Genomic DNA, 16,702 nt, shown 5'->3' with positions numbered 1-16,702 from the left:
ACACATGTCAAATAAGCAAGAGTTAAAATACAATTATTTCACATTGACTAAGCACAAAAATATAGTCATTAAATTAACACAGATTAATATTTATTTATTCCTTTCTTTAATCATGCTTATTAGTTATTACAGGACAAGATTTACCAAAAACATTTAGCAAATTTAAATGCACGCTTACAACTTTCTTCCTAATATTATAAAATGATTTAGCACTGCATATTTTAATTTTGCTTTAAAATGAAAAACATAGTTTCTGAGATTTCATGTCATTTATATATATGTATACATGTTTTTAACTTCCTTACTTAGTGACAGGATCTGTTGACATTAAGGTTGTTCATGAAAGAGTACTAACCTGATATATTAATAAGAGGTATTCTGAAGTTTGGCTAACAGGAAGCAACACTGAAAGAGGTAAAAAGTTGTATCTGGTTTTGCCAACAAAACTTAGATCCCTTAAAGCCTTTTAATATAAAAGGGTAATTTAAGGAATAAATATTCTTCATATAATAAAAGAAATCAAGACATCTAATAATACATATGTACTTTACACATGTAAAAAGTAAATAAATAGGTTTGTAAAAATTCTGATATAAAATCTTATTGTGATTTTAAAAATTACAGTTCTTCCACTAGTGCAAAGATTAAACTCTTCACTCAACTTCTTTTGGAATAGACATGTATTAAACAATAAAGAATTCTGTACTTTTGTCTTACTATTTTATAATTTGTGGTTATTAATGTTTTCTTGATCATTTGTTTCTGCAAGACTTAAGAAGTTTTGCACAGGACTCTAATGAACATTCGTGTTTTTTCACTTAAAACATCATTTACATAAAAAAAAAAAGCATGACACAAATATATTGGAATGTGGTATTAGATACATTCCAACTAAATATACAAGCACCATGAGAATTCCATAGTGAATACGTAGAGAAGGCTGGTAACCTTAAGATGTTTTAAAATACAAAACAAAGGATCAAAAACATCTAATACCAATCCAAAAGGAATATTTGCGATCTTAATGTTCCATAAAAAAAACCCATTAAAAAAACTTGATGTAAATTTTTATGTTGAATTTTAAAAGCATTATAATGTTTATTAAATAGACCACGGATTGCAAACTTTTCCTGCAAAGGGCCAGGTAGTAAATATTTCAGGCTTTACAAGTTACACAGTCTCTGTTGCAACTATTCGACTCTGCCACTGTAGTGCAAAAGCAGCCATAGACAGCATGTAAACAAATGAGCCTGGTTGTGTTCCAATAAAACTGATCTACAAAAGTAGACAGCGGGCCAGATTTGGTTCACAAGCCATAGTTTGCTGATGCCTGGAACAGAACATCTAACTCAAAAACATTTCATTCTAGGTACTTCGATTCTTAGCACAAAGCAGGAGACCTGGTAAATATTTAATTCTTAGTGAATTAATCACGTCATGAATGAGTAGGGGGAAACACAACCTTCGTGCTCAGACACAAATGCAAGTACAATTCAGTCTCTAGATATTAGAATTCTACTTTTCTAACTGGGGCAAAATTCCAAGAAGGCAATCCATAACCTCACTAAGAATCAGGCTTGCGAACTAAAGCCAACGAAATGACCGAACGTGTAAGGAGCAAGTGAATTTCCAATCCGTGACAGCTAACAAAAAATAATGTGCTTTTATGGTGGATTCCTACAGCATTTCAAATCTCCTCAACTAGACTGTAAACACCATGGGAGTAAGAAATACGTCTTAATTATTTCTGTAGCACTGTGCCTAGGGTATAGAAGATGCTCAAGAAACATTCGTTAAGCAAAATATATGACTGCTTTTTATGGCAAAATGTTTTTGTTATTTCCCAGAAAGTGATGGTCCTCTCAAGCGGCAATTTTACTCTAAGATTTTCTTTAAAATAAAAATGTTTCGTTTCTTTATATCATCAGTCACAGATGAATTTCAGCCTGAACCTGAACTTGACCTACTTTTGCCCAAATCAAATCTCTCCACAATATGTAAACCCAAGTCTCATGGGTAAAGGTATGATTTGGGCAAAAACAATATAAGTGCAGACAACAAGGGCTGGTTATAAAACTGAAGGTATAATTATTTTCCAAATAATGAACTGTTTATAAATTTAGTTATACATAAATTTTAGACTCAAACCAATTTTTCATCTGTAAGAAGTGAACTTGGTTCTTTATGATTCAGAAGTTTAAAGGTGACCATATTGCAAATTTCATTCGATTTATATATTAATTATTCCTCAAAACCTGGATGTTTAGAGAATGCTGGAGATAATAAACCATTAATGAACAACATTTATGAATACTGTCTATGGCTCCAAATAACAAAACAAAAATCAAAATATGCCCGAAAAACAGTAACTCCACACAGTTGAAAAAATGAATATAATATAAATTATTATAAAAGGCATACTCTTCAATGATGTATCTGACAAACTGTAAACAATTAATTTACTTTATGTAAGTAAATTTCTCTATCTTTTCTTTAATATAATCTTTTCACATTCCAGACAAAACACTGAGTTTAACAATGATAAAAACAAAGGTTTAAACAACATTATTTGGTTTTGGATCAGCTGTTAAAACACTGACAGACAAAAGCCACATGAAGTTATAGGATCAAACAAGACACAGCCTTAATTTGCCATTGTTATACACACACTATTAACATTATATACAAATGTAAATAATAAAACATTTCTGATTGATTAGAGGGTAAGTCAAAGATGCAATGGAGAAAAACGGTTCCATCAGAATAGTGCTATGGTTCAAAATTCACATATAAAAATATAAATACATATAAAATTATATATATATGTGTGTGTATGTGTGTGTATATATATATATATATAAAACAGTACTTGAAGTTAGAAGGATTCTGCTTCTAAACTATCAAATTTAACAGCACGAGCCAAGATGGCCAATGGTTTTCTTAAAAATAAATCAGAGGAAGTATAGCATATGCGTTTCACAATTTATAAAGAGGATTTAAAGTAAAAGGGACAGAGTAAAACAACAAAAAGAGTAAGAATACTATCGTACCGATTTCCATGGTCCCCGATGCCATGAAACATCATCAGGGCAAGCATGCACATGACATTGTGTCACACTAGGTGGCTTGTTTAAGATTTCACAGTTTTGCTCTTCTGACATTTGGCCATTGGGAAATTGACATATTACGAATCTTGATTTTATTCCTCCTCCACAAGTTTGTGTACACTAAAAACGAGAATGAGAAAATTCAACATTACGTGGCTTTAAAGAAAAAATTCTGTTGCTTAAACTAAAGTTTAAATTGTATCATTTTTGCCCAATTCTTAATATTCCTCTCTAGGTAACAAGTGGAGCCCTAGCTGCATACTGGTAAAAAGCTCGGCTGCTAATGAAAAGCTTGGCAGTTCGAATCCACCAGCTGCTCCTTGGAAACCCTATGGGGCAGTTCTACTCTGTCCCCTAGGGTCACTGAGTTGGAATCGACTCCCAGCAATGTGTTTTTTTTTGTTGTTGTTGTTGCTTGTTTTTTGTTAGGTAACAAATAAACCAAGAATGTTCAACATCACCCGTGATTAGGGAACTGCAAATTAAAACAATGAGATGCCATTTTATACCTATTAAAATGGCTAAAATCCAAACACTGACGACACCAAATGTTGGTGAGGATGTGGAGCAACAGGAACTCTCATTCATTGCTGGTAGAAATGAAAAATGATACAGCCACTTTGGAAGACACCCTGGCAGTTTCTCACAAAGCTAACCTTACCATACGATCCAGCAATCATGCTCCTAGGTATTTACAAAAAGGAAATGAAAAATGTATGCACACATAAAAACCTGCACAAGAACGTTTATAGCATCTTTATTCACAATTGCCCCCAAACTGGAGGTAACCAAAATGTCCTCCAATAGGTGAACAAACTGTGGTACATCCATACAACGAAGTATTTTGCTAAGTGAAAGAACAACAACAACAAAAAAAACATTGCCATTGAGACGATTCCAACTCATAGTGATCCTATAGGACAGGGTAGAACTGCCCCATATAGTTTCCGAGGAATGCCTGGTAGATTCAAACTGCAGACCCTTTGGTTAGCAGCCGTAGCATTTAACCGCGACACCACCAGAGTTTCCCAAGTGAAAGAAGCCAGTGTGATAAAGCTGCACACTATATGGTTCCAACAATATAAATGAGTGACTTATAAGGTGAAGAATATCCATTAAAGCCACGTGGTTTTAATCACTGAATTAAAAAAAAGAAAAATAATAAGATTATCTAATGGCATGAAGGAAACCCTGGTGGTGTAGTGGTTAAGTGGTACGGCTGCTAACCAAGAGGTTGGCAGTTCGAATCTACCAGGCGCTCCTTGGAAAATCTACCGGGCAGTTCTACTCTGTCCAATAGGGTCGCTATGAGTCAGAAGTGACTCGACGGCAATGGGTTTTAATTGCATGAAGTGTTTAACTTTTACACTTCAGAGAAGTCATAATCTTTACAAGTTTAGAAAATCTTATGACTTACCTCTCCCCAGCTGCCGTAGTTCCACTGTGGGCAAGGTCCTGAATCACAGAGCTTTGACTCTGGGGGCTTCGAGGCTGCAGCACAGTAATTGGCACTTTGTCCATTTTCATCCTGGCAGACCACAACTCTGTGCTGAAGACCTCCAGCACAACTACTGGAGCACTGACAAGGACGAAGCACAGACATACACATAAACTGCAGCTTCCAGATCATGAAATAACATGGAGGAAAAATTCAGTACTTTAACTGAATCAAAAATCAAACTCTGTGTTAAAATCTTCCCAACTGAAATCACAGGTTGAATCAAAAAAGTCTGTCAAAACACCTGAGTGTTACTGACAGCTTCATTAGAATTTGTTGACAAAATAATTTTTCACCCTTGTCCTAAGTGTTTAGGGAAAAGGAATTCAAGTTTTAAGGTCTCACAAGGAAGGAATAGAAAACAAAAGATAGCATTCAGTTACTTAACTTTTACATTGGTGCTTTTATTTTGTGCCATCAATCTGATGCTAAATATGGACTACAATTGTGTCTTTTACAGTTCATCATAATTTTACACCCACTCACTGCATTACTGTATTACTAATTTTTTGTTTTGATTTTTTGTTCATAAACATTTGCAGTTTTCTCTCTTAAAAGGTTGTCCTTTGTATTATAATGGACTCTAATCAGATCATTTTTAAGTACATCACTTTGCAGGCACAGTGTCACATTATTGTATAACTCAACAAGAATGATAGGAATTTGTAATCTGCATCAAGTATCGCTTAATACTTTTAGAATTTAAACTAATGATCTTCTGATAAATTTAGCATTAAAAGAGTCTGACGTCATTAAGTACAGATCTGTTATATGGCTATAATATAACTAAATTACAGAATTAATATAACTCAATAAAATGGCTTACTGATCCCCACGGTCCTGTTCTCCACTGGTTTCCTCCAATTGATGGATGGACCCCCTGATTTTGATTATCTTCTGGTTTGTGAGTTAATGGAAAATCCCTGCCTGGAGAATGGCTTGGCTGCTCAGAGGAACTAGGGAAGTGGCTGTACATGGGCGGGCAGGCTGCCAGGTTACATTCTTGTTCTGTCAAAGGACGAACTTCGGGGTCACAGTAATCCTCATTAATCGCCTGATGGTAGTTGATGCATAAAACTTCTCGAGTTGTTTTTCCATTGCCACAGGATGCTGAACACTGAGCAAAAGTTTATCCAATATTTATAATGTGATATACTACATGATTATTTTTTAAATATTGTATTTAAAAATTTCATTCCCTTTTCTTATAAGAATACTTACAGGTGACCAATTCCCTGCTTGCCATTCTCCACAAGGGCTAAAACAGACAGATACGTCAGGAGGTCGGGGTGAATGGGTACAATACGATTCATCTGCTATTCCATCATGAACATCCCGACAGCTTACATAGCGAGCTTGACTGCCTCTTCCACAAGACACGGAGCACTTACAGAGAAAACCATTATGCCAAGACATTATAGAGTATTTCTTCCACTTCCCTATTCCACAGCTATTTCTCAAATTTCTAGAACATCAGGTTTCTTGAGAATCTTAAATTATATCACCTGGCATGACATCTGACTCAAAGACAGGGGCAGTGAATACTCCAATCAATTTAGATCACACATTTCCCAAATTAGATATTTGGGATAATAAGGACAACACACTCAAGTTCTTAACATGATAATTAGTTATTTGCTAAAATTAAAGATACTGAAAAACATTTTATATAATATCTCAAGATATGGTTAAAAAATACCATTGAAAGATCTAACAGATATAGTAAATATGATCCCATAATTAAAATATTTAGAGAATACATGAAGCTTGAAATATATGTTCCACATAAGATTAAAGCAAAATATATACACCAATACATTAAAGCTGTCAGTTTAGAAAAACAAATGCCAGTAGCTGTTACGGATTAAATAGTGTCTCCCTCCAAAAATATGCTGAAGACCTAACCCCTATACTTGTGAATGTGACCCTGTTTGGAAATAGGGTCTTTGAAGATGTTAGCAGTTAGGTTAACATGAGGTCATACTGGAGGAGGGTTAGCCTAATCCTACATGACTGGTGTCCTTATAAAAGAGGAGAAGATACACAGAGCCAGAGAGACGGGGGAGGATACCACATGACACTGCGGTTGCAAGCCAAGGAACATCTGGAGCTACCAGAAGCTAGGAGGGAGGCACGCAGCAGTTACTCTCTCAGAGCCTCCAGAAGGAATCAATAAGTCCAAAACTGTGAAACAGTACAATTCTGTTCCTACAAGCCACTTAGCTTGTGGTGTTTTGTTACCATACCCCTAGGAAATTAATATAGAAGTTTAAACAAAAGTCAATAAAAGTTTAATACTGGGTCTGCTTTTCACAGCAACTTGTGACATAGGTATTACTATTATCCCCATTTTGCAGATTAGAAAATAGACCCAGAAAACTTAAAATTCCAGAGTCACAGAGCTCTTGAAAGGCAGAGCAGGATTTAGCAATTAATTAACCTGATTCTAAACCCCATCTTCCTTCCAAACCATCAAATTACCTGAAGATAAATGCATACATTAATTTTGAAAACCTGTAGCAACCATTTTGCTGATCTCTAAAAAAACTTCATAATAGAAACACTGCATCTTTTAAAGGAATTTACTTACTGGGGTCCAAGAACCGTGTCGCCATTGTGCTATCTTTTCCACAGTAAGAGCAGGTGATGAAGTGGCTCCAATTTTAGGGATAATTGGGCATGATGTAACTATACAGTCCTGTTCAAAAGAGAACAGATCATGTAAAACATCAATTAATTAATCACTGTTTTATATTAAATCCTATATTTCATTGCTTCTCCCATATGCCTAACTCAAGAATAGTGGCATACTGAATTATGTAAAGGTTTTTACTTTCCATAAGCACAAAGTGCTGTCCAGTGCTAGTAGTGGACACCAGAAATCCAAATCCTAAAGCATAGATCATTCTGTATGATGGCTGAAAATGAGCAATAGTCCTTCAAAATATCACTAAAAGCAGAAACATTTTAAATAAACACAGAACAGTACCGTAAAAAGTGTAACATACTTTAGAAGTTCATGATATTCGCAATAACAGATGTTAACTTTCTACAGTTCAAAAGATGGAAACATACAGGTTAAATGAGTGACCCAATGGTAGTAAACAGTAAAAAATGTCATTAATAAAGCTAGAAACCTGACAAAACCAAGAATGATAAACTCTCTCTCTCTTTCTCTCTCACACACACACACAAACACATTTTTAAAGTCTGTAAGTTTAAGTGGAAAAAATGCATATGGAAATCATTTTACCGCATCTTTAATTTTCCTGTATCATAACTCTCTCTCGTGTTTATAATCCATGAGGAGGCTGCCTTACCTGCCTGTCACTTGGGCGACTAGCTTCACTGCACTCACTGTCATCTAACACCACACTGAAGAGCTCACTGACACATTTAACAGCACGCATCTGATACCCACGTCCACATATGGCTGTGCACTGCAAGATTATAAATAGATACCAAAAACCATTATCTTTTCAAAATTACATAAAGTTCATTTATCTAATGAATACCCAGCTAATAATATACATTCGATAAATCTTTTTACAAGTCCTTTATACTAGAGTCAAAACCTCTAATCAGCAAATTCTATCAATACACATATTTATTCAGATTTATTACTAAGATATTAATAAAATATTAAAGGTAACAAAATATATGATATTGTTTATCTTACGGGGTGCTGGTGGCACACTGGTTGAGCACTCAACTACTAAACAAAAGGTCGGCAGTTCAAGCCCACCAGCTGCTCTGTGGGAGAAAAGATGCGGCAGTCTGCTTCAGTAAAGACTACAGCTTTGGAAACCCTATGGGGCAGGTCTACCCTGCCATTGGGTTGCCATGAGTCAGAATCCACTTGATGGCAATGGGTTTCGTTTAGCTTTGATTGTATCTTTAAAAAAGTTATCATGTGAATATATCCCTAAAGGCACTGACACATGGGAAGCAGAGTCTATGGGATTCAGAGAAACTAAATACTTCTTGAAACTATACCTGGTTTATCATGTATTTCATTCAATATGCTAAATAAATTTCAAAAAGATAAAGAAGAGTGGGAGGCGGAACCAAGGTGGCGGAATAGACAGAATCTTCTGGCGAGCCCTCTTTACAACAAAGGCCCAAAAAAACAACTGAAATGAGTATATTTATGACAAGCTAGGAGCCCTGAGCATTGAAGGCAAGCTTCAAAAACGAACAGAGGGGCACAGGGAGGAAGAGACGGTTCAGAAGCAGAGAGGAGTTACCAGACCTGAATCACGGGGAGCCCTCAGGCACCATTCCACGAGTGGTGTTGGCAGGCTGGTACTAGCATTCGGCCGCAGTTTCCTCAGGGAGAAGCAGCCAGCCACACGGCCTACTCATACCTCCAGAGCCAGAGAGGAATGGTGCTCTCGGCAAAAGCTAAGTACCTGCATATATTTTACTGCGCCCACCCCCCACCCCCAAGCCAGCTTCAGTGGCTGAATTCCCTGGGCCTGAGATAGGCACTGTTGAGTGCCTAGAGCCATCCTCCTGGCCTTGGAGAAGGAAAAAATTTGCATTTGGGGGAAAAGATAATTTGCCAGCTCCACTAAGTGGAGGAGCTCAGGACAGAAGCAGCTCCTGTCCAGGCATAAATGCTCTGTGGTCTTTGAGCACCTTTCCCCTCTGCATGGACCTGTGTGGGCCTATTTCATGAGAATAGACCCTTGTTGGCAGACGCCAACCATTTCAGCTGTGCGGTGGAGAGGTGGGTGTTTGATGTTTGACCTTGCATTACCTATTAAACAGGGTCCTCACCTACCCACATCAGGGGCCTAAGGACTGGTAGCTCCACTCAGGTCACCCAGCCACCCACGACAGGGGTCCAAGGATAACTAGTACCTCCCAGTCCTTACAACCAAAAACATCGGGTGCACATGGTCTCTCTGCAGAACCCACCCACCTGCAGGCTCTAGGGAACAGAGATGCGCTTTCCTCAGAAACACTCGTGGGTCGGTTCTCAACACCCTACCTTATTCAGAGCGTGACCCCCTGCTGCAACCAGATACCGGTACCTACACCAATCACCCCTACCCCTCTAGGACTCTAGGACAGAGCCTGTACCACATACTTGATGATCAGCTACCTGGACATCTGAGCTGAATTCATACAAGAAAACTGAACGGACTCCTAGACTGATATGCCTGATAACAGCTCTAGCCATCTGGGGACAGGATGTCAGAGATCCAAAGGTGAAAATAATCAAGCTAGCTCACTCAAGCAACCCATCTGGGCATATCAAAACAAAACAAAGCAAGAAGCTACGACACAGTAAGCAAACATAAACTAATGGAATAACTTATAGATGGCTCAGAGACAACAGTCAGTATCAAGTCACATAAACAGATCATGATCACCTCAACAGGCTCTCAAAACAAAGGACCCAGGGATCTTCCAGATGAAAGTGCATTCCTGGAATTACCAGAGCCAGGATACAAAAGATTAATATACAGGACCCTTCAAGACTTCAGGAAGGAAATGAGGCAATATGCAGAACAAGCCAAGGAACACACAGATAAAGCAATTGAAGAAATTAGAAAGATTATTCAAGAACATAATGAAAAATTTAATAAGCTGGAAAAATCCACAGATAGACAGCAATCAAAGTCAGAAGATAAACTGTAAGATAAAATTACAGAAGTAGACAACTCAATAGAAAGTCAGAGGAGCAGAACTGAGCAAGTAGAAGCCAGAATTTCTGAACTTGAAGATAAAGCACTTGGCACTAATATATTTGAAGAAAAATCAGATAAAAGAATTTAAAAAATGAAGAAACCTTAAGAATCATGTGGGAGTCTATCAAGAGAAATAACCTAAGAGTGATTGAAGTACCAGAACAGGGAGGGATAACAGAAAATACAGACAGAATTGTTGAAAATTTGTTAGCAGAAAACTTCCCTGATATTGTGAAAGATGAGAAGATATCTATCGAAGATGCTCATCGAACTCCACATGAGGTAGATTTTAAAAGAAAGTCATCAAGACATATTATAATCAAACTTGCCAAAACCAAAGATAAAGAGAGAATTATAAAAGCAGCAAGGGATAAACAAAAAGTCACCTACAAAGGAGAGCCAATAAGAATAAGCTCAGACTACTCAGCAGAAACCATGCAGGCAAGAAGGCAATGGGATGACTTACTTTAAAAAATGAAGGAAAAAAATTGCTACCCGAGAATTATATATCCAGCAAAACTGTCTCTTAAATATGAAGATGAAATTAGGATATTTCCAGATAAACAGAAGTTCAGGGAATTCGTAAAAACCAAACCAAAACTACAAGAAATACTAAAGGGAGTTCTTTGGTTAGAAAACCAATAATATCAGGTATCGACCCAAGACTAGAACACTGGGCAGAAATCAACCCAGACAGGGAAATGAAAAAAAACAAAGCAAGATTTTAAAAAAAAAAAAAGCTCAAAGCAGGGTAACAGCGAAGTTATTATATCAAAGAAGACAACATTAAAACACTAAAGATGGACTAAGAAATGTAATCATACACTTTCCACATGGAGAGGAAGATATGGTGATACAAAGAATAAAAGTTAGGTTTAAATTTAGAAAAACAGGAGTAAATAATGAGGTAACCACAAAGGAGAGAAACTATCTTACTCATCAAAATAAAATACAAGAAAAAAAGAGAATCAGCAGAAACAAAATCAACAACAACGAAAATGAGGAAAGGATGATATATAATCTACTCAGCACACAAAATTAAGTGGGAAAAAGGAACTGTCAACAACACCCAAAAAAAGACATCAAAATGATAGCGCTAAATCCATACCTATCCATAATTACGCTGAATGTAAATGGACCAAATGCACCGATAAAGAGACAGAGAGTGGCAGAACAGATTAAAAAACATGATCTGTCTACATGCTGCCTACAAGAGACACACCTTAGACTTAGAAACACATACAAACTAAAACTCAAAGGATGGAAAAAAATATATCAAGCAAACAACAATCAAAAAAGAGCAGGAGTGACAATATTAATTTCTGAGAAAATAGACTTTAAAGTTAAATCCATCATAAAAGATAAGGATGGACACTACATAATCATTAAAGGAACGATATACCAGGAGGATACAACCATATTAAATATGTATGCACCCAATGACAGGGCTGCAAGATACATAAAACAAACTCTACCAGCTGTGAAAAGTGAGATAGTCAGCTCCCCAGTAATACTAGGAGACTTCAACATACCCTTTTTGGTAAAGGACAGGACATCCAGAAAGAAGCTCAATAAAGACACGGAAGGTCTAAATGCCACAATCAACCAACCTGACCTCATAGGCATATACAGAACACTCCACCCAACAGCAACCAAGTATACTTTCTTTTCTAGTGCACATGGAACATTCTCTAGAATAGACCACATATTAAGTCATAAAGCAAGCCTTACCAGAATCCAAAACACTGAAATATTACAAAGCATCTTTTCTGACCATAAGGCCATAAAAGTGGAAATCAGTAACAGAAAAAGCAGGGAAAAGAAATAAAACACTTCGAAACTGAACAATACCCTGCACAAAAAAGACTGGGTTATAGAAGACATTAAGGATGGAATAAAGAAATTCATAGAATCCAATGAAAATAAAAACACTTCCTATCAGAACCTATGGGACACAGCAAAAGCAGTGCTCACAGGTCAATTTATATCAATAAATGCACACATACAAAAAGAAGGGCCAAAATAAAAAAATTATCCCTACAACTTGAGCAAATAGAAAGAAAGCAACAAAAGAAACCCTCAGGCACCAGAAGAAAACAAATAATAAAAATTAGAGCAGAACTTAATGAAACAGAAAACAGAAGAACAATTGAAAGAATTAACAAGACCAAAAGCTGGTTCTTTGAAAAAATCAACAAAATTGATAAACCATTCGCCAAACTGACAAAAGAAAAAACAGGAGTGGAAGCGAATAACCTGAATAAGAAACAAGATGGGCGATACTACAACAGACCCAACTGAAATTAAAGGCATCATATGAGATTACTATGAAAAATTGCACTCTAACAAATTTGAAAACCTAGAAGAAATGGATGATTTCCTAGAAACACAATACCTACCTAAACTAACACAAACAGAAGTAGAACAGCTAAATAGACCCATAACAAAAGAAGAGATTCAAAAGGTAATCAAAAAACTCCCAACAACAAGAAAAAAAAGCCCTGCCCTGGACTGCTTCACTGCAGAGTTCTACCAAACTTTCAGAGAACAGTTAACACCACTACTACTAAAGGTATTTCAGAGCATAGCAAAGGATAGAATACTCCCAAAATCATTCTATGAAGCCACCATATCCCTGATACCAAAACCAGGTAAAGAGACCACAAAAAAAGAAAATTACAGACAAATATCCCTCATGAACTTAGATGTGAAAATCCTCAGCAAAATTCTGGCCAAAAGAATTCAACAACATATCAAAAAAATAATTCACCATGACCAAATGGGATTCATACCAGGTATGCAGGGATGGTTCAACATTAGAAAAAAAATTAATGTAATCCATCACATAAATAAAACAAAAGACAAGAATCACATGATTTTATCAATCGATGCAGAAAAGGCATTTGACAAAGTTCAACACCCATTCATGATAAAAACTCTCAGCAACAGAGGAATAGAAGGAAAATTCCTCAACATATAAAGGGCATTTATACAAAGCCAACAGCCAACATCATCCTAAATGGAGAGAGCCTGAAAGCATTCCCCTTGAGACTGGAAACCAGACAAGTATGCCCTTTATCACCACTCTTATTCAACATTGTGCTGGAGGTCCTAGACAGAGCAATTAGGCTAGACACAGAAATAAAGGGCATCCAGATTGGCAAGGAAGAAGTAAAATTAACTGTATTTGCAGATGACATGATCTTATATACAGAAAACCCTAAGGAATCCTCCAGAAAACTACTGAAACTAATAGAAGAGTTCAGCAGAATATCGGATACAAGATAAATATACAAAAATCAGTTGGATTCCTCTACACCAACAAAAAGAACATCAAAGAGGAAACCATCAAATCAATACCATTTACAGTAGCTCTCAAGAAGATAAAAGATTTAGGTATAAATCTTACCAGAGATGTAAAAGACTTATACAAAGAAAATTACAACACACTTCTGCAAGAAACCAAAAGAGACCTACATTAAGTGGAAAGACATACCTTGCTCATGGATAGGAAGACTTAACATTATAAAAGTACGTATCCTACCGAAAGTGATCTATACATTTAAAGCAATTCCGATCCAAATTCCAACGACATTCTTTAATGAGATGGAGACACAAATCACCAACTTCATATCAAAGGGAAAGAGGCCCCAGATAAGTAAACCATTAATGAAAAAGAAGAACAAAGTGGGAAGCCTCACTCTACCTGATTTTAGACCCTATTATATTGCCACAGTAGTCAAAACAGCCTGGTACTGGTACAACAACATATACATAGACCAATGGAACAGAATTGAGAATCCAGACATAAATCCATCCACATACGAGCAAAGAATATTTGACAAAGGCCCAAAGTCAGTTAACTGGGGAAAAGACAGTCTCTTTAACAAATGGTGCTTGCATAAATGGATATTGATTGGCAAAAAAATGAAACAAGACCCATACCTCAGACCATGCACAAAAACTAACTCAAAATGGATCAAAGACCTAAACATAAAATCTAAAACAGTAAAGGATCATGGAAGAAAAAATAGGGATGATACTAGGAGCCTGAACACATGGCATAAACAGTATACAAAGCATTACTAACAATGCAGAAGAGAAACTAGATAACTGGGAGCTCCTAAAAATCAAACACCTATGCTCATCCAAAGACTTCACCAAAAGAGTAAAAAGATTACCTGCAGACTGGGAAGATGTTTTTAGCTATGACATTTCTGATCCGCGTCTGATCTCTAAAATCTACATGATACTGCAAAGCCCAACCACAAAAAGACAAATAACCCAATTTAAAAAATGGGCAAAGGATATGAACAGACACCTCACTAAAGAAGACATTCAGATAGCTAACGATACATGAGGAAATGCTCACGATCATTAGCATTAGAGAAATGCAAATCAAAACTACAATGAGATTCCAACTCACTCCAACAAGGATGGCATTAATCCAAAAAACACAAAATAATAAATGTTGGAGAGGTTGTGGAGAGACTGGAAAACTTACACAGTGCTGGTGGGAATGTAAAATGGTACAACCACTTTGGAAATCGATTTGGTGCTTCCTTAAAAAGCTAGAAATAGAACTACCATAAGATCCAGCAATCCCACTCCTTGAAATATATCCTAGTGAAGTAAGAGCCCTTAGGCAAACAGATATATGCACACCCATGTTCACTGCAGCACTGTTTACAACAGCAAAAAGATGGAAGCAACCAAGGTGCCCACCAACAGGTAAATAGATAAATGAATTATGATATATTCACACAATGGAATACTACATATCAATAAAGAACAGTGATGAATCTGTGAAACATTTCATAACATGGAGGAATCTGGAAGGCATTATGTTGAGTGAAATTAGTCAGTTGCAAAAGGACAAATATTGTATAAGTCCACTATTTATAAGAACTCAAGAAATAGTTTAAACAGAATAAGAAAACATTCTTTGATGGTTACGAGAAGGGGGAGGGAAGGAGGGTGGGAGAGGGGCATTCACTAATTAGACAGTAGATAAGAACTACCTTACGTCACGAGAAAGACAACACACAATACAAGCGAGGTCAGCAAAACTGGACTAAACCAAAAGCAAAGAAGTTTCCAGAATAAACTGAATGCTTCGAAGGCCAGTGTAGCAGGGGCGGGGGTTTGGGGACTACGGTTTCAGGGGACATCTAAGTCAATTGGCATAATAAAATCTATTAAGAAAACATTCTGCATCCCACCTTGGAGAGAGGCGTCTGGGGTCTTAAATGCTAGCAAGCAGCCATCTGAGATGCATCAATTGGTCTCAACCCACTTGGATCAAAGAAGAATGAAGAACACCTACGACACAAGGTAATTAGGAGCCCAAGAGTCAGAAAAGGCCACATAAACCAGAGACTACATCAGCCTGAGACCAGAAGAGCTAGATGGTGCCTGGCTACAACTGATGACTGCCCTGACAGGGAACACAACAGAGAACCCCTGAGGGAGCAGGAGAGCAGTGGGATGCAGACCCTAAATTCTCATAAAAAGACCAGACTTAATGGTCTGACTGAGACTAGAAGGACCCCAGTGGTCATGGCCCCCAGACCTTCTGTTGGCTCATGACAGGAACCATTCCCAAACCCATCTCTTCAGACAGGGATTGGAGTGGACAATGGGTTGGAGAGGGATGCTGGTGAGGAGTGAGCTTCTTGGATCAGGTGGACACTTGAGACTATGTTGGCATCTCCTTCCTGGAGAGGAGATGAGAGGGTAGAGGTTGTTAGAAGCTGGCGAAATGGACATGAAAAGTGAGAGTGGAGGGAGACAGTGGGTTGTCTCATTAGCGGGACAGCAGTTGGGAGTATGTAGCAAGATATATACAAGTTTTTGTGTGAGAGACTGACTTGATTTGTAAAGTTTCACTTAGAGCACAATAAAAATTAGAAAAAGAAAAAAGAGGTGAGCTCTTAACCACTATGCCACCATTGTTTACTGAATACTAAAAAAAGAAACAAGAGCGTAAGATGAAGTTAAAGGCAGATGAGAGAAAGTTCTCCATCAACTGTGGCAACCTCCATAGGATAATAAACTACCCACCCTCAACTAGCTTGACCAATGTCCACCTTGTAGTCTCCAAGCTGCCTTCTTTGGCAAAACTTGTAAACAATGCCTACTCCAAATACAGTGACAATATCAATTTCGATGTGCAACATGAAAACGTCTGTAGTTTAAACAAGGCTGATAAAAATATAAAATTTGTAGCATTTTGGTTAACAAAACTAATTTAAAAAGCAAATCTGAAATATTTATCAGCAAAATTAGCAGCCCTGAAACATTTTTATAAATAAGGGTGTACATGTTCTTATGGATTGCATTATGTCCCCCAAAATATGTGTTGTAAATCCTGACCTCTATGCCTGTGGTTATAATCC

General features: G+C 37.0%; 1 protein-coding gene across 1 annotated transcript in view; it reads right to left on the bottom strand.

The window, feature by feature from the left end:
• The window catches only part of ADAMTS20 (ADAM metallopeptidase with thrombospondin type 1 motif 20), a 215,455-nt gene that overhangs the window by 87,247 nt on the left and 111,506 nt on the right, over nt 1-16,702 (bottom strand). The window contains exons 23-28 of the mRNA XM_064284366.1: nt 7,926-8,045; nt 7,196-7,303; nt 5,827-5,991; nt 5,432-5,722; nt 4,525-4,686; nt 3,051-3,227 (exon numbers count right to left, since the gene is read on the bottom strand). Of these exons, the coding sequence (XP_064140436.1) occupies nt 3,051-3,227; nt 4,525-4,686; nt 5,432-5,722; nt 5,827-5,991; nt 7,196-7,303; nt 7,926-8,045 (1,023 nt within the window). The remainder of the gene's footprint in view (nt 1-3,050; nt 3,228-4,524; nt 4,687-5,431; nt 5,723-5,826; nt 5,992-7,195; nt 7,304-7,925; nt 8,046-16,702) is intronic.

Source organism: Loxodonta africana, chromosome 4, assembly GCF_030014295.1.
Source record: "Loxodonta africana isolate mLoxAfr1 chromosome 4, mLoxAfr1.hap2, whole genome shotgun sequence".
NCBI lineage: Eukaryota > Metazoa > Chordata > Mammalia > Proboscidea > Elephantidae > Loxodonta > Loxodonta africana.
This window is presented reverse-complemented; position numbering and strand designations above follow the sequence as displayed.